Source organism: Ruditapes philippinarum, unplaced genomic scaffold, assembly GCF_026571515.1.
Source record: "Ruditapes philippinarum isolate M1 unplaced genomic scaffold, ASM2657151v2 ctg3817_1_1_1_1, whole genome shotgun sequence".
Classification (NCBI taxonomy): domain Eukaryota; kingdom Metazoa; phylum Mollusca; class Bivalvia; order Venerida; family Veneridae; genus Ruditapes; species Ruditapes philippinarum.
In genome coordinates this window covers 38016-57269 of record NW_026862407.1, presented here as the reverse complement: position 1 = coordinate 57269, position 19254 = coordinate 38016, and the positions used below count along the sequence as shown (strand labels likewise).

Genomic DNA, 19254 nt, shown 5'->3' with positions numbered 1-19254 from the left:
AATATATATCTAAACATTAATTTAAAACACTTATTTGAATATGCCTTAGCTTTCGGCCTTTCGGCATTCTTCCGTAGCATTTATTATACATACACATACATTGTATAATCAGAGAAAACAAGGGAAGAAACATAGCGTCACTGAGCAACGCCCGCCGTGGAGTTAGGTGCCGTGTGTCGTCTGCTGTCGTTTTGATGCGAAAAGAAATAACCACTCAAGCCTACGGCCTTCGTGGTCAATTCATACGCATCAAAACTCCAAACTGGTGTTAAATAGCCGATAAACACCGCTAAGACCGATGTTATTTCTGAAGTATTTACTCCATATGGTCTATATGTTCTTAACTTATTTTTCCACAAATTTTCTATTGTCTTCCGGTATTGGTCAGTCCCGAATAGTTTTCTAGCCCCATAATCGAAAAATCACTGACTGTGTGCCCGTATAAAAATGCGCCGCTACAGGATCGTTGTACGTTGGTCCGTATTCTTGATAAGTTGAGAAGATGTTTTTAATTATATTTATAATAGAAATATTAGAAATTTTATCTAAAAATGTTTACATAGATTTTCATTGAATTGTTAAGGAATGTTCATTAAACAAGGAACGGATATTAATAAATTGATAAGTATTGTAATTTTTAATTTGTTAGGATAGTAAAGTCATTCACATTGTTAGTTTTAGTTAATATTTTTTTTGTTGTTGTGTGTGTTGTTGTTTTTTTTCTTTGGTGTTTTTGTTTTTCAAATTTATTGCAATACAAGATATCAGACTTTACCCTCCGGAAAATATGACGGATCTCACGTTATCTAATCTAATCAGCCGACATAGCGATCGATCTTTGAGGACAAATTGTAGAAGGTCTCTATTATTTCTGTTACAGGTTTGGGCAAAATTAATTATGCTTTGCAGAATATTTTGATGAGAATTATCAAATCTATATATTTATTTTAAAACTAAATAGCTTGGTACACTTTATATGCTACCAATTAAACATAATAAATAAGGCTTGAAGAGAAAATTTCAAAAGCACGTAATTAACTTAAAATGAATCAGCGTTACTTTTATGTGCTTGCTATTACAATTATCAAACGCTATTTTTATTTATTCAGTAAATGCCAGCGACGTTATACATGTAGAATAAACAGTAGAGGAAAGCTAGCAACTCTTAAATCTTTAAATATCCGGATGTGCAGCTGCAACTGCATTTGTTTTAAGAGATCTCCTGTGGGGATATTTGTCTTGTAGGAGAGAGACAACCACTAATCTTAGAAAAAACGTTCTAAAGAATGGCAAATTCAATAAATACAGTTGTTTTAGATGACTGACATTTGAATATCTTCATAACGTAGCTTAACATTATTTTAAGACGATTTGAAATGTAGGAAATTTATAATTACAGTTTAGGCATACACTAGTGAAAGTTTAAACAAATATTGCACCAGCCGTTTTGCTTGGAATACCCCATAAAGTATATTTCTATTACTTTGTACACAAATATGTACACAGACGATTATTTTCAAAACGATTTTTAAATCTCTTTATTGTCTCGTATTATGCATCTACGTTTTACACTTACATCTTCTTCAATATAATGAAAACGTTTAACACTTATAACTTCTTCTATATAATAAATAGTGGTATTGCTGCTTTCACGGATATTTATTTACACCCTCCTGCACACTTGATATTCATATAACCAGAAACAGATGATTTCTAATTGGATTAATGTGAGAAATCAAATAGTCTCCGTGTAGATCACGAGACCCACAAACAGACCCACTGGCTTAACTGTTCATGCAAATGTCTAGACATTCAATTAATATGAACCCATTGGCAAAGACCAGAGCTTATCATATCAGTTAATGTTATTTAATGTTAGTTTTTGAATTGGTGAGCCATGTGTTAAACATAAAAGAACCTCACAGCCATATTGCAGTGTGCCTATTAAAAGTATTACACAAATATGCGTCATTCTGTTGTAAATAATTAAATCATCAAACCTTCCTAATTGAACATATGGTCATTTCTGCCAATTGAAAAAGACAAAAGAAATCTTGCATCAATTGGATTTTTTGTAAACTTATGTAGCAGTTCTTATTAGTTTATTAGAATATATCTCTTTTAATTAGACAAACAAGATTGTTACGTACATTTTTCTGTTAATGTTACAAAATCTAGTTCTGACGTGTTAGTTTATTTTTTTTGTCTACAATACCTAAAAGCATTTATGAGATTAAGTAAAACGTGTCAATACATAAATGTCTGCTTTTTTCTCTCTCTATTTTAATCTTTGAGTTAATATATTTTATGCAATAATTATGTCAATAAAAATAAGAAGTCTACATTTGCTTGCAGAATAATAATAGGTCGGACATGGTCATGGCATTAAGTAATTTATAAATATCTAAAGGATTCTATTACATTAATCAAATGGTATGCTAATACATGGATTTGTTTTCTAGGTTGTTAAGTTCGAGAATGAGTGACACATATTTCGCTAAATTTGGCTGAATTTTTATGCAGAATATAAAATTAAGTACAATTATGAATATATATATTGATTGATATAAATCATCAAAAGGTATAAGTACCTCAGAAAACATTGTTATTTCAACAAGAGCTGTCCGTAAGACTGCATGTGCTTGTCAGTAAGAATCGGGACCTTACTCTGTAAAAAAGAAATTTAAAGTTATCGGACATGTGTTCATCATGTCACATAATGACAAAAACAAGGGTGTAAAAATTCCATCATCTCCTTCTGTAGTTTTTGAAATACCAACTTGCACGCACAGACTTAACAAAAGTGTGTCGGCGAAGCCGACCCCGACGCCGGGGTGAGTACAATAGCTAAGATATTCTTGGTAAAGCCGATCTTAAACACAATTATAATTTCTTTCTTATGGAATATAAAGCGTGTATTAATTCAAATCTACTTCACGTTTTCAGAAATATAAGAATAATGTTGCAAAGGAGACATAAGGTTAGAAATATGAAAAACCATTTACATTATTTGTCAAATTTATTTTAGATTATGTTCCAAAGGCGTCTTCAGGAGACTGAGTTTTATTTCTTTTTAGTTTCTAGATATTAAGCCTGAACGAATATAAATAACCTTTTAAATGCCCGAAAAAGAAAACGGCCGTGATAAATAAACACATGATGTTGCTAGATTAAATAATTCACTTTGATTTGGAATTACCCTTTATCTTCCACACCTTCTCGTCAAGATTACTCGAGTTTCGTATTTTGTGAGATAACAGGAAAATGTCATTACTTATACATGTATTTGCAATAAAAATAAGTAAGTAAGTACGTTACGAGTCTACACATTCGGTTACCCAATCTTTCACGTGGGCCTCAAAATGGATTCAACGCCTATTTCAAAACAACATTTGCATTCATGTTTTAGAAAATGTTAGATTAGGGGTGTCTTGTTTTCTTTGCTTTCATGGTATAATAATTTTTTTTTCGGAAGATAAGAACGTAGACATCATTTTCGTGGAATTATAATGAGATAAAATACATGTTATTATGAGTTGCATTAACTCAATATTTTCTTGCCCTCAAAATTGTTCAAAAGTAACAGAAAGATTTATTAGCAAAGATGTGCACTATGACTTTCATTGCAAATGATTTATTACTTTATAAACATGTTATAAAAGATGACAAAAGTATTTTGTATCATTTTCTGAAAAAACGAATGCTTTGTTTTTAATATAGCATGTTAGATTATTGATACCTTGCCAACGAAAGCGAGAATGACATAAAATCACAAAGAATTCAAATAACCTGCCTTGACTTTGGTGGACTACAGGACACATTCAAGCATTCCCTAAACATCTTTAAATATTCCCCCTAAATAATAGTAAACAAAAGACACAAAAATAACTGTTTTGTTTTTAAACATTTGTACGAGTAAATTCCATGATGAATACATTTTTTACGATATGTTCCTTTGATTCTCATCTTAACTCTTTGAAGTGTGTAGCGCATGCTTGTAAATTAACGTTACCTTTTAATTCTATATAATAAATAATATTGAAATAATTATATTAATAAACCAAGTAAAAGTATGACATCAAAGAGAATAGACATAATATATAATGCTTCCGACATATCCCAAAGACATTACTCTTATTTTAATTCCTTAGACCATATGAAATCAGGAAAAATGTAAGAGCAATAGGTCTGTCGACGTAAATTAAAACCAGGGCTGGTGTGTCTTATGGAGGTAACATTTTGTCTGATACATTGCAGACATGATTCATAAAAATGATAGATTATAACACTAACGATGTTATAAGTGAATGGTCGTCAATAAACCAAAACCGATATGAGCTTGTATCTCTTTTGACGTCAAAATTGTATCTTTTCATAAACAAATCAATGGACTTAGATTATTGAAAAATTTGAATTGCTGTATATAGCAATCTTATTCAAAATCTAATCTAAACCTAATTATAAAACTTATCAGTACAACTTGCGTTTACGTTGTTCCAATAACTATAACATGTAATAGAAAGAGCATCGAAATCCGAGGCTATCTGGTTTGTACGAGGGAGCGTAGTCCCAGAGTATTAATCAGATTGCCGGGTGTTTGATGTTCTTTCTCTTTTGTATCATAGTCACACATTCCCTGTTGTCCATGGAAAAGTAACCAATGAATCAGCATCTTAATATGATATGTCTATCGCTTTCCCTTTCTCGTCCGTCACAATAAGTGAACCCCAGGAAAAATAAGCCAATCAAGGGGCATGCTCTGTTGTGAGGGAAACTAATATCTGCACTCCAGTTACCGCACTGTGCATGTTTAACTCTGTCACATTTTCCCAAGAAAGGTCCCAAAACTATGATCATTCAAAAAGTGGATATAATATGTATATCTTGCAATTCGCTTAGAGTGACAAAACGTAATACATTGTACATGTACCAGCAATTAAATGACGATGAAAATTAAATTCATCTGTTTAAATATTATTGCTACAGTATACATTTTTAGATAATAATATTTGTTTAATTGATTTATAAGAGTAAATTTCCGTTAACCGATCTTTACTTAGAATCATGAAATTATCAAATTACGTTTTTACTACAATACAATTAAATTATTATTTCAATTCAAAATATTTATTTCAATAAAATACAAAATTACATGTTACTTATTTTAAGATAAAATAATATTTCAATCCGTAGAAATATTTTCAACAACAAAAATGGAATAAAGTGGTACAAAGAGTATTTATTATATCAGTAAACTAGTTTGAATAAAATACAATAAAAATACAAAACAGCAATATAAACATACCAGCTTTGTATAACACAACAATAAATAATTAAGTATTGGTAGAGTCCTTACTTATATTTGATTAATTATTATTTTACTTTATTTTTTATTATTATATAATACATTTACTTGAATGTATAAATTGCAGGGGTTGTATTCCATGAAAGTCACTCTTCCTTATTTTTCTCAAATACAATGCTTTTTATAGTAACTCATTAAGTTATTGTAAATAAAGGATGATACAGAAAACAAACATGTTCTGCATATTTATCAAATGTCTGGCATTATTTGAAAAAGATTACTCCTACGACTTGTAGCATAATGTCCACTACGAAACAGTTATATCAAAAGGTTCATTATTTAATGGACCAGCTACTCTGTTTCTGGGCATACATTTACACATCAGTTTTGCATTTGTAGCTAGTTTAAATTATGTGATACGAGGAGTATTCAATAATTAGTGTCGGGGCTATAGTAAAATGAAAACTTTTAAAGCAACTACCATTTTTATTTTTTTTAAACCTTTAAAGTAATCTCCTTTGAACAGTATACAAAGTTTCAAACGTTTGATCCAATTTTGAAATGCTTTTTTATAGTCTTCTTGAGGTATACCCCTACACAACTGATGTAATGCTGAACCAAGTCCATTTCTGGTGCTGTAACGGCGACCATGAAGGTGTTTCTTTAATCTTGGAAACAGGAAGAAATCCCAGGGTGCCAAATCTGGCGAGTATGGTGGGTGATTAAGCACAGTTACACGTTTGCTCTCCAAGAATTTCTTAACAATGTCTGCCTTGTGTGGAGTAGCGTTGTCATGGAGTAGATACAAACCTCTCATACCAGTATTTGGACGACGTTTGCGATAATATTTGTCAACTTTGTTTAACACTATTCGTTTGTAAAACTTTGCAGTAACGATACGACCTTTTGGAATAGGAACTTGTGTCACTACACCATGTATACCAAAGAACATGGCATACATAACCTTCTTTGTGCTAGTCATTCTTTTAGCTACACAGGGCCTACGGGTATGTTTGCTGGCCCATATCTTATTATTTACCTTCCGTGTGGGCTCAAAAAAGTGTAACCAGCTTTCGTCTCCAGTTACAATGTTAGAAAATTTACGATCGTTATAGTTGGGAAACATCTTCAATAATTTCTTGGCACATTTTACACGCTCTTGCTTTTGCTTTTCAGTTAATAAATGTGGTATCCATCTGGCTGCAATCTTCTTAACTTTGAGGTGCTTCTTTAGAATCGTAAATGTACTTCCCGTTGAAATGCCAGTATACTTAGCTATTTCAGAAACTGTATATCGAGCTTCTTTGTTTATGAGTTCTTGCACTTTTTTAATGTTGTTTTTGGTGACCACTATGTGTTTTCTTCCCCTACCACTAGCATCGTTTAGTGACTCCGTTCCACTTTTAAACTTAACAATCCATCTCTGAACTGTTCTTTCACTAACCACAGATGGTCCATAAATACGACAAAGTTCTTTATGAATGGCTGCACCACTTAACCCAAATGTCATACGCGCTTTGATGTAAGCTCGAATTTCAACATTATTTACTGAATCTTTTCCAGCCATTTTTTATACGCAGTTGATCGAATATTCAACTTTCAACACTAAATTTCTTACATAGTGTGTAAATTAGGATACATGTATGATACACCGTTGGAAAGATAAAGAGTTGAAGCGTGACATAATGTAACTTTGCACGTGATTCACGAAATATACTTAGAGAAAAATGAGGCCCGTCACTAAATATTGAATGCTCCTCGTATGTTATGTTGTATTGCAAAATTCGATATGTTTAAACCATTTCGCGTAGATTTAGAAATTGAAAGAATTTGTGACTGCATCTCATACATGTACCATAAAGAAGCTCCTGATTAAAGACAGTATGTCTGTTCGATAACTTCTTCAATAAAGAGTATAGTTATTCTAATTATCAACGTATTAAAAATGTTCATACACCTTTCGAGCCTTTTCAGTGTATTATTTTGCCAAAATTTACTTAGTGATTACAGTATAACTCGCTTTAAATGCTCGTTCCAAAAGCCTGGAATACGGGAGAAACCTTATACGCTAATATATAAGAATATGAGCTTTGCAAACATAAACTTTGTGATATTTGGATCCGTTGGTTTATTTACTAAACCCACTTAAAAAAAATGCTGTCGGACAATGTGTTAGTTTAAAATAACGACAAAAAGATTGATGTTTTTCACAAAATATGTTTTATCTCGCCTGAATTTCATTTTCGGGATCATTATCATATGCTTAAGGTGAGATAAATATTCTATAATAATTGTATATCGGTACTATCATAACACTTTTGCTCACGTGTACATGTTTTGACCATTGACCTTAGTTATATTTTTTATATATTTTTATTCAACTCTCTACATATTTTATCTGGCACCTAAAATGCTTGCCACTTTGGTCAAATATTGTTAAAGCGAGAACTATCTATACTACATTTAAATGCAAATGGCTTAGTTCCTCATGAAAAATGTTTGTACTGACTTTCATTACATCAGAGTTGATAAAGATTGCTTGTCATTTGTATTTAGCACGTTGTTGTTCAATTGAATATAAAACAGGACAAGAAATGTAAAATAATCTCAATAGGCTTGTACTGATTGTTACACGACCGTCAATCAGTACAAGTAATGAACACAAAAATCTTGATGAGAAATAAAATGAAAACCGCAAATCAATTTCATTGACTTAAATATAATAGGAAGCAGCTTCATTCTTCTATAAGAATCTACTTCTCAACCTATTTTTTCTCCGCAACGAGTCATTCAAATATGATTAAAGCTACACATTCCAGTTGAAAATAATATTTTCATACTATTATTGTCATTTCACAATTGTAATGTCAATCCTACGTGAGTGGATTATTACATTTATTACACAGACAGAACAAAAATGCATGTTCGAAATTTGACCATTCCTAACAATATATGTAATGTATAAGACCATACTAGATGTTTTTTTAGATTAAACAGAAACAATCTTTTGATAGAAAAAAGCCCCAAACCCCGAGCAGGGCCTTTAGAGGAATCGTGACGTTTGACTTGCGTCATAGGCATTGGTGCTATCAAAATATACAAAGCGAGTTACAAGAAAAAAGAAACATTAACAAATACTTACTCATATTATCAGTGATCCCATTTATTGCACAAAGCATTTTTTTGTGCTCAACTCAATATTACAATATATCAAATGCCAAATTGTACTAATTGGTAAACATAACAGATGTCACTGCCCCTAATTTATCGACATTGTGACATTGTGTAATTAACGTATTTAAAGCTTTTGTCTAAATCTGAGTTACATGTACTTTCATCTACTTCAAAACTTTATTTGCTATAATAGATAAGAAACGCTACTTCCATTTTTATGTTAATGCCAACGAATTTATAATCAAACAGTTACTGTAGAAGAAATGTAGCAACTTATAAACATTCAACCATCCAATGTGCAGTTGCAAATGCACTTGTTCTAAGAGATCCCCTGTGGCGATATTTCAATTGTCTTGTAAGAGAGAGACAACCACTAATCTTAGAAAAAAAGCGTTCTAAACATTTGCAAAAAATCAATGTTCTGAAGGTTATTACGAAGAAGCTTTATAACTGCCATTTCAATGTTTTGATTTCTTAAGTTAACAATATTTTTAGATGATTTGCTTGGTAGGAAAGGTATAATTACAGTGCAAGCATTCATCCGTGAAAGTTAGACAAAACAAATATTGCACCAGCTGTTTTGACATTAATAACGTAAAAGTATATTATTAATATAGTTTACACAAAAACTATTATTTTCAACATGATTTTTAAATGTTTTTATTGTCTGGTATTATTATTTCCGCTTCTATGTTTTACACTTCAAACGTCTTCTATATAATAATAAATGTTTCTTTTTTGACGAATATTTATGTACACTCTCTTTAAAACGCTATTAACCAGAAACAGATGATTTCTAATTGGATTAATGTTAGAAATCAAATAGTCTTCGTGTAGTATAATAGACCAACAAACAGATCCAATGCCTAACTTTTAATTCAAGTGTCTAGACATTCAATTAATATGAACCCATTGGCAAAGACCAGAGCTTATCATATCAGTTAATGTTATTTAATGTCAATTTTTGAATGAGTTAGCCATGTGTCAGATATAAAAGAGCCTCACAGACATATTGCATTGTTCCTATTAAATGTATTACACAAATATGCGTCATTCTGTTGGAAATAATAAAATCATCAAACCTTTTTAATTGAACATATGGTCATTTATACCTTTCCATTGTATCTGCCAATTAAAAAAAACATGCACCAAATTGTGGATTTTTTTTTTTGAAAAATTATGTAGCAGTTCTTATTAGTTTATTAGATTTATATCTCTTTCAATTTGACAAGCAAGATTGACGAATAGGATTGAATAATAATAGGGTATTAAGTAATTTATAAATATTTAAGATGATCTTACATTTATTCAAATGGTATGCTAATGCATGACTTTGTTTTCTAGGTTGTAAAGTACGAGAATGAGTGACACATATTTCGGTAAAATTGGTCGAAATTTAATGCAGAATGTACAATTAAGTACATTGTACAATTATGTACAATTATGAATATTCATTGATTGATAAAACATGGGTTTAAACATTCAATCATCCCCTTCTGTAGTTTTTGAAATACCAACTTGCACGCAAAAACTTAACAAAAGTGTGACGGCGAAGCGGACCCCGACACCGGAGTGAGTACAATAGCTGAAATAATCTTAGAAAAGTCGATCTTAAACACAATTATAATGTCTTATGGAATTTAAAGCGTACTTCACGTATTCAGAAATATAAGAATGATGATGCAAAGGAGACATTAAGGTTAGAAATAAGAAAAATCATTTAAATTATCTGTCACGCTTAGTTCAGATTATGCTCCAAAAAGGCGTATTCGAGAGACCGAGTTTTATTTCTTTTCACTCATTATATATTCATCCTGAACGAATATAAATAGCCTTCAATTTTTATTTGCCCGAAATAGAAAACGGTCGTGGTAAATAAACAGAATGATGTTGCTTCATAGAAGAGTTTTTCACTGATTTAGAATTACCCTTTTTATCTTCCGGACATTCTTTTTAAGATGACTCGAGTTTCGTATTTTTTTAGATAACAGGAAAGCCGTCATTACTTATTCTTAATAAAATGAATTCAACGCCTACTTTACATCAGCATTAGTATTCATGTTTTAGAAAAGGTTAGGTTTGGATGATTTGTTTCCTTTACTTTCATGGTATAATTTGAAACCTTTTCCATTTTCGGAAGATAAGGACGTAGACATCATTTCCATGGAACTACTATTATCTAAGATTAGATAAGTTAATTATGAACTGCATTAACTCAATATTTTGTTGGCGTCAAAATTGTTCAAAATGAACTAAAATATTTATAAGCAAATGCGTGCACTTTGGCTTTCATTGCTAATGATTTATTACTTTATAAACATGTTATGAAAGATAACGTAAGGATATTATATCATATTCTGAATAAATGAATATGTTGCTTTTAGAGTTACGTGTTAAATTATTGATATTCAGAGAAAGCGAGAATGACATGTAGTTAGACAGTCTTGATTTGAGCCTACAAATATCTGGAAAAATGTGACCCCTCGGAAACATTAACAACAGCAAAATTACATGAAAACTGCAGGCTTGGTTTATTCAAGTCTGAACATAAGGGATAACGAAAAAGTGCAAAATCCCTCAAGCCCCTAGCATCACATTCCCCTAAAATATATAGTCAACAAAAGATACAAAAACTGTTTTGTTCTGAAATATTTGTACAAGTAAATTCCTTTATGAATACAGATTTCTGGATCTTTTTTTATCCTTTTGATGCTCATCTTAACTCTTTGAAGTGTGTAGTACATGCTTGTAAATTAACGATACCTTTTAAATCTACACAATAAATTATATTGAAATAATAATATTAATAATCCAAGTCAAATAATGACATCAAAGAGACTACTTATTACATATATAACGCTTACGTCATATGCCAAAGAAATTACTTCTTAGATCTCATTTTACCTGGAAAAAACCTGAGGGCAATAGGTTTAATGACGTAAATTGAACCAGGACTATTCTCTCACTCACTTAATCGTGAGTAATATATATAATTCGGTTCTTTAATAATTATTAATTAACAATCTAACAATCTGCAGAGTAAAAGGTTTCCATCTAAATTCCTACTGATGTATCATTGACAGAATGTTTATTGCATAAAATTGATATTTCATTATAATAATTGTACCTTTTATGTCGGCATGGTCGAGTTGTTAATGTGTCGGACCATACTCGTATAATAATGTAATGATCGCTAGCCGCTTGGGTTCAAATCCTGTCAGTGGCAAGTCGTTGTTTCCTTGAGCAAGAAACTTTACAGTCATTGCTTAGTACTGAGTTGTTCAAGGAATTGATTCGAAAGTGTGTATATAACCTTCCTACACAATCGAACTAAATAAATTCTGTTTAAACAAATAAATGTATCTGATCACTGCCAATATTAAAGCAGTGCACTTAGCATGCATGACATCTATCAATACAGAATACAAATCAAAAGAAACATTTTACAAAGAATTTCCTAAATAGAATCAGATTTTTTTATAACTTATTTAACAGACCTGGCGAGATATATGTAAAAGAAAGTCGTAACTAATCTAAATATGCTATCAATTGTATTACATAATTATAGGCTTCTGGTGTGGCTTATGGAGATAACCTATTATTTGATACATTGTTGGTATGTGATTTGGTTTTCATTCACAACAAACGTGAGCTTTTAATGCTAAGAATAATATACGTGAGCGGTCGTCAATAATACAAAAGGGAGTAACCTGTATCTTTTCAGACGTCAGAAAACAATCTTTTCGTAAACAAACTAGTGGGCTTAATATTTTGGCATATTTGAGGGAATCTGTATAGTATTGTAATTTAAAAAGTTATGTAAATCAATTATATAATTTGCCAATCCCACTTGCGTTAACGCTGTTACAATCACTGTTTCATGATGTAGATTTGTCTTTAGATTGTTATGGAATAATAATACTGAATAATATCATTAAAATGTCTGTTGAAATAAAAAAACTCTTAAATTAACCAATTTCAAATCTGTATTTCTTATACACTTCTATAATTGAGAAAGTGTACATTTCCGTTAACCGATGTTTACTTCAATCATTATTAAGATTATCCTAATTCAAAGTAACTTTATACAGAAATTTTTATCTCGTTAAAGATACATTTTATATGTTAAACTCTACTTAAATGCTTGTAATAAGACATCTTTGTCGGCAGATTATTTGACAACTAGATCGTAAATTGAATGATTTCCTTTTCAATTATGGAATGGAGAGAGTTGCATTTGTTTTACTAAATAAATGTTATGCGTAACAGCATAACAGCCTTACGATAAATTTATTGTGATTTTTACCTCCCACTTTTTTCATTTGGTAATAAATGCACATACCATGTTTGTTATTATGTAACATTTATCATTTGTGTCATTTAATAAATGTCCTATTTCTTTCAGGGATTAGTTTCTTCGCCAGGGCAAAATATAGATCCAATTATAGGATGAGAAAGTAATTATTCTGGTTCTATCAATAGAATATCAATCTATCAATCCCACATAAGAAACAATATTACATTGTATTCCTCTGCAAAAGCGATGCAAACATTTGTTATAACATACCAGCATTGTTATATCATAACCTAAGATGCATGGCTATTGATAAAGTATTTAACTGTTTCTCTTACTTCTGTAAGATGAGGAATGTATTCGCTCTTCCTTATTTCATTTTTAAGAATTTATTTGTATAGTAACCAGACATTTTCCATAGTTGCGTTTCGCTGTAGTGATATTTAATCAAGTTGAAATATGAAAAGATAAAAGAAACAAATATGCACCGCATATTAATGAAAAACGTCTAGCATTATTTGGAACTGATTGCTCGATAATTAGTCGCGCTTTCGACTGGTAGCATAATGCATTCGTGATTCAGCAAAGGTTAGGTGATTAGGGATGGCTTGTTTCCTTTGCTTCAATGGTCTATAATTCGAACATTTTCTATTTTCGGAAGATAAGAACGTAAACATCATTTTCAGGGAATAACAATGAGATTAGATGAGATTAGGTTATTGTGAACTGCATAAGGTCAATTATTTTGTTGTCGTAGCCGAAAAGAACAAATATAACTGAGAGATTTATCAGTTAACATGTGCACTTTAGCTTTCATTACAAATAATTATTCCTTTTCAAACACGTTATGAAATATAACAAATGATGTTGTTTTCTAAACAAATGAATGTGTTATTTTAGAACTTAATGTAAAAATTGTGATACATCTTGAAAACGAAGGTGTGTATAACATGAACTTATCATGAATTCAATTAACCGGTCTTAATTTATAGGTGTTTAATTTGGTTTACAAGATATAGCAAAGCATTCATTAACAATTGCCTTGTTCAAACCCTGTCATAGGCAAGCCGTTGTTTCCGTGAGCAAGAATATTTACATGTATTGCTTAGTACTGGTTGGTTGCGGGAATGGATTCGATAGTGTTTAATACGCTTATAGCTTCTACCACAATCGAACTATAATAAATTTGTATAAACTAAACTATTCAAATTCTTTAAATTATACACTTTGTTTATTCTTTTAAATAAACGTTTGTACGGGTAAAATTCTTTTATGACTACAGATTTCAGGAACTATTTATTACTAAGATGCTTATTAAGCTCTTTGAAGTGTGCAGGGCATACTCGTATCTTAACTTTTAAATCGGCACAATAAATATTATTGAAAATAATATTACTTATAATCTAATCTTAATAATAAAATTAAACGAAATTGTTGCAAATATTTAATATTTACGGTCCATGATTCCTTTTTTTTTTAAATTCTTTAGATATTATTTAACCACGTAAAATGTAATTTGGTTTGATGACGTAATTTATGACCAGGACTATATTCAATTACTTATTCGTAAATAGTGCACATATTTCAACACTTTAATGTGTCATATATTATCATATAAAAAACTCTTTAATTTATTGATGTATAATTGACAGTATATATTATATCTTATGAAATGTTGTATAAAATGTATCAACAGTTACAGTAAAATTATATTATTTCCATATTCTTTTGGCCGATTCTCGGAAGAATTATTGCATAGTTTACTCACATGCATATCGTTCGTCATCAAAATTAACTGTTCAGAAACAAAATATTATGCTGCCTTTTTAAGAAAAGCAATGATGTCTTGCATGTTCCATTGCTTTTAAGACAATTTATTAATAATTTCTTTCATCCAGCATGGTCAGGTCATAATTGTCATGATCAGATAATGGTAAGAATAATTTGAGTGAAGGTACGTAAATACTTATTATTTAAGTATATTTTCTGACGTTAGAAATTGTGACTTTAAGCAAACAAATTAGTAGACTTAGATTAACGACAAATTCGAAAGATTTTATATACATGTATAGATATCAAATTTGAAATCAATCAAAAACCTTAATAAGTCTTGATAACTATTTTGATTGTAATAAGGTTAGATAAAAAAACTCCCGCAATTCCTTTATTTTCATGTACATTGATGAAACTGTTTCTGATATTGGTGCTTTAAAATATTTCTAATTAGTAACAGTGTGAAATAATATGGCAATTCACCTTTAGTAACTTATCTGTTAACTTTTAGTATTTTGTCAACTATTTATATTCAATTATGACTTCAAAACATATTACCACTTCTGTCAAGGGAGACAAATATTGTTAACCCTTGGGAACTATCTGTCTGAATACAAATGACATAGTATGACAAGAAAACATTTAAACTCACTTCGATTCACTAAAAATGATACAAATACTATATGTCCAATGTCATTTGTATTCAACAAGTTCTTGTTCAATAGAATATGTAATAGGACAAGCAATGTCAAATCATCTCATGAGGTTTGCACCTATTGTAGCAAGGCTGTAAATCAGAACTAGCAATGAATACAAAAAAATCTTGATAGAGAACAATAAAAGAGAAATCCGCCAATGAACTTTAATGAGATCAATATAAAAGGGAACGGTTTCATCCTCTTATAGAGATCTTTATCATACTGCATGTTTGTAACGTCGCTTTTCATTGGATAATCGTGACGTTTATATATAGTTTGATATGCACAGCCGCTGTCAATTTATGAAGAAATGTCACCTTTTTACTATCGGCTCGGGCTATATTACCAAACAACCGTTAATATAAAGCAATATAACCTGCAAAAGCCAATATACTTAATAGCGTATCAACCTATGATTCCTCTGTAACTATTTTATTTTCAAAGAAGTTTTTTTTAAATATACTTGAAGCGCTCCTCACGCATGGTTGAAATTATACTATAGTACTTTGTATGTTTATCTTAATGCAATGCTTTCTTAACTTTATTAATCACAGACAAAACTGGGTTGCATGTTTGAAGTTTTGACCATTCTTAACAAACTATATGTATTAGACCATTTGATATAATTTTGCCAGACTAAAAATCATTCTGATGCCAATATTGACATTGAAAAACTTGTAAAGTAATTGAATAGTTTATAAGATTAATATCTTTTCAAAAACTCTAAAACTAAATCAAATGTTTTTAAGATAAATATCTTTATGCATTTGTGCTTGTGATACAATGATACAATGATTTGAATTTTTGTGTTTAAAGAACCCATTTGAGAACAAATTCAATAACGCAAAACTTTGAATCAAAATATATATGTTCAAATGTTACAAGTACACATAATTTTTTTAAGCAAGCCATGTTATAAAGTATTTTATAAGTCAAAATATTAACATATTATTTTATAAATATCTTTATTTTAATAAAACTATTTTTCTTATTTTTTTCGTTCGTCTCTGGGGTAGTTGATTGATTACAATGTTGTTGTTATTCTGTTGTTTTTTGTTGTTTTTTGTTGTTGTTTTTTTTGCAATAATACATTTTTTAGTTATTTCTTTGTGTTTTTTTTTTTCTTTGTTTAAAATTTATATTCCGGTCTCTTACTTGATCTATAGCTCAACGCTCTTGATAAATGAAAAGGGAAGAATTGTTGTAAGATTATGACCTTTTCTTTGATTTGATTTGTATGAACATTGAATTATGTTGAAATGTCTATATTCGGGAAATAAATATTATGTTTAAACTATTCAAGTCAACGTTAACTGTCTAAAAATATTTGATTGTATATATAATTGTGTTCTCCAATTTTGTTAACAATTTGTCATGGCAAAAAATTCACACCTTGATTAATCATTGATAGTTTTTCATTTTTAGCTCGACTATACGAAGTGTATGGAGAACTGTCCTACTCGCCCCGGCGTCGGTGTCGGCGTCCGCGTCCACGTCCAGATTTCAGATTAAAGTTTTGGTGCAGTAAAATATTTTTCACTATAATTTTGTCATTTCTTAAGGTATCAACTTCAAACTTCAGATATATGTTCCTTCTCATCAACCACATCTTATGTGACAAGGTTCATAACTCTAGCACCAACATTTTCAGATTTATCTCCCCTTGAACTTAGAATTTTCCTTAATAAATACATTTTTTACTGTAACTTCTTTACTTCTTAGGGGATCAACCTCGTACTTCAAATATATGTACCTTATCATCATCCCCATCTTATGTGACAAGATTCATAACTCTAGCACCAATATTTTCAGATTAATCTCCCCTTGAACTTAGAATTTACAATAAAAAATACTATTTTTACAGTAACTTCTTTATTTCTTAAGGGATCAACCTCATACTTCAAATATATATACCTAATCATCATTCCCATCTTATGTGACAAGGTTCATAACTGTAGCACCAATATTTTCAGATTTATCTCCCCTTGAACTTAGAATAATCCTTAAAAAATACTATTTTTTACCGTTACTTCTTTATTTCTTAAGGGATCAACCTCAAACTTAAAATATATGTACCTTACCATCATCCACATGTAATGTGACAAGGTTCATAACTCTAGCACCAATATTGCAAGTTATCTCCCCATAAACTTAGATTTTTATAACAAAAAAAATGTTATTTTTTTCTATAACTTTGTTAGTTTTAAAGGTATCTAACTCAATCTTCATATACTTATTCCGTATCATCTATTACATTTTATGTGACAATGTGCATAACTCTTGAAGCAATATTCTCTTTGAGCTTAAGATTTTCTTTAAGACATATTATAACTTCTTTACTTTTTAAGGTATCTACTTTAAACTTCAAATATATATTTCTTATCATTATACACATGTTGTGTGACAAGGTTCATAACTCTAGCGTGACTATTTCTAGAATTATTCCCCTTGATGTTAGAATTTACGTTAACAAATGTTATTTATTTACTATAACTTAATACATAATAACTATTATACATAATTGATTTTTCTTTCATAGTTTTGTCTTCCTTACTGCGTCCAGTATTTTATTAGTCGAGCTTCGCCGTCTCCTGTGACAGCTCTTGTTACTTTATACAAGCAATTTGCAACGCTTGGAGTAAATTTTTCTGCCCGTTGGGAGCAGAAATTATGCATTAAAATGTCTTTTTAAAACAACTTTTACAGATTGAAGATAAATGAAGAACACAACTTAGAATAACAATGAACTTTTCTTTAGGAAAGGCGAATAAGAGAATATGTATCATTCATTCTGACTATCTTGGGTTATGCATAAAGCGTTTAATTTATTATTTGAAAGTTGCGAGATGATGCGCTAAAATCTTTGTAGGAAAGAATATTTATATATCCGACAATCTAATGCTTTATTTCACATTTTTATGCTATAAATAATCTTGAAAAGATGTTAAAAATACTACTACGGTTCCAATCGCGTCTTTAATAAAGCACACAAAGGCACCTGGGGTTTTCTTTTGAAAGTCGCCATATCCAAATATTAAACAAGCAAGCAAATTATAAAAAAGTAACAACTAACTTAGACCATTTCTACTAAAAGTATTTTTGTTCTTTCGTAAGTGCGATTAAACTGTGTCAGATATTTACTAAGAGATGTTCAATCAACGTTGTATTCTTATCTCATTTATGAAAATTCATTACAAACCTATCTATGTTCATTATTTATTGCCAACTTAAGAAGTTATTCTGATTATTTGATCGAATCAAAATGCTTTGAACATATTGAAAACTTGAAATGATCAAATCTGGATTACATCTATTTAAGTGCTATTACTAAAATCACCTATAATAGCAAACGTTACAATTTAGAATAACTATACCAAAGAAATTATTTCTCAGTGCTTGACAATAATAAATAGGACATAACTATCTAAGGGTAATACATTGTTTTTGACATGTGCCTATCATGTTAGGTATCACAGAGAACAAGTGACTGTGTGAAATTTCAACATATTCCCTTCAGTAGTTTTAGAGATAACAACATGCTACCAAACAATAAACAAAAACATGACGGTGACGCCGTCCCTGGTGTGAGTAAAATACCTCAGTCGAGCTAAATATAGATAAAACAACCTTTATGAAATATCAAATAAAATCAGGACCTCTCTTTAATTTCAATAAAGCACAGGAGACATAGAGTTAAGCACAGCGTTGTTCAATTAAATAATTTATCACGATTATCAATATTACAATAGATTTTGGTGGCGTCTTATGAATGCTGTATATTCTTGTTTTCATATTTTCCTACAATTTATACACAATAAATAAAATAGAATATGTTAAATTTAAAATAATTGAATGAATGTCAAATATTAAAAAATAGGCTTGTTTTAAGTCGCTACCAATGGCATGAGGAAAACTATATCTATTGGCTCAGATACAGTGAACAAGAAATCTAAATGGGCGTGTTTATATATATTAATACGAGTGTCACAATATAATGTGGTTTGGATACA

The 19254-nt window shown here is 30.3% G+C and overlaps 1 protein-coding gene across 1 annotated transcript; it reads right to left on the bottom strand.

Annotated features, from left to right (window-relative positions):
• Positions 1-3962: 3962 nt before the first annotated feature.
• LOC132719006 (histone-lysine N-methyltransferase SETMAR-like) lies at positions 3963-6872 on the bottom strand. The gene is made up of 2 exons (XM_060702739.1): positions 5897-6872; positions 3963-4021 (listed from the first exon to the last, which is right to left on the bottom strand). The coding sequence occupies exons 1-2, from the start codon at positions 6870-6872 to the stop codon at positions 3963-3965; spliced, it is 1035 nt and encodes a 344-aa protein (XP_060558722.1).
• Between the last annotated feature and the right edge of the window lie 12382 nt (positions 6873-19254).

Coding starts and splice junctions, on each gene's coding strand:
- LOC132719006 (XM_060702739.1), bottom strand. CDS start 6,872: ATGGCTGGAAAAGATTCAGTAAATAATGTTGAAATTCGAGCTTACATC. Junction 4,022..5,896: donor ATTACATCAGTTGTGTAGGG/GTATACCTCAAG, acceptor TTTATTATATAG/AATTAAAAGGTAACGTTAAT.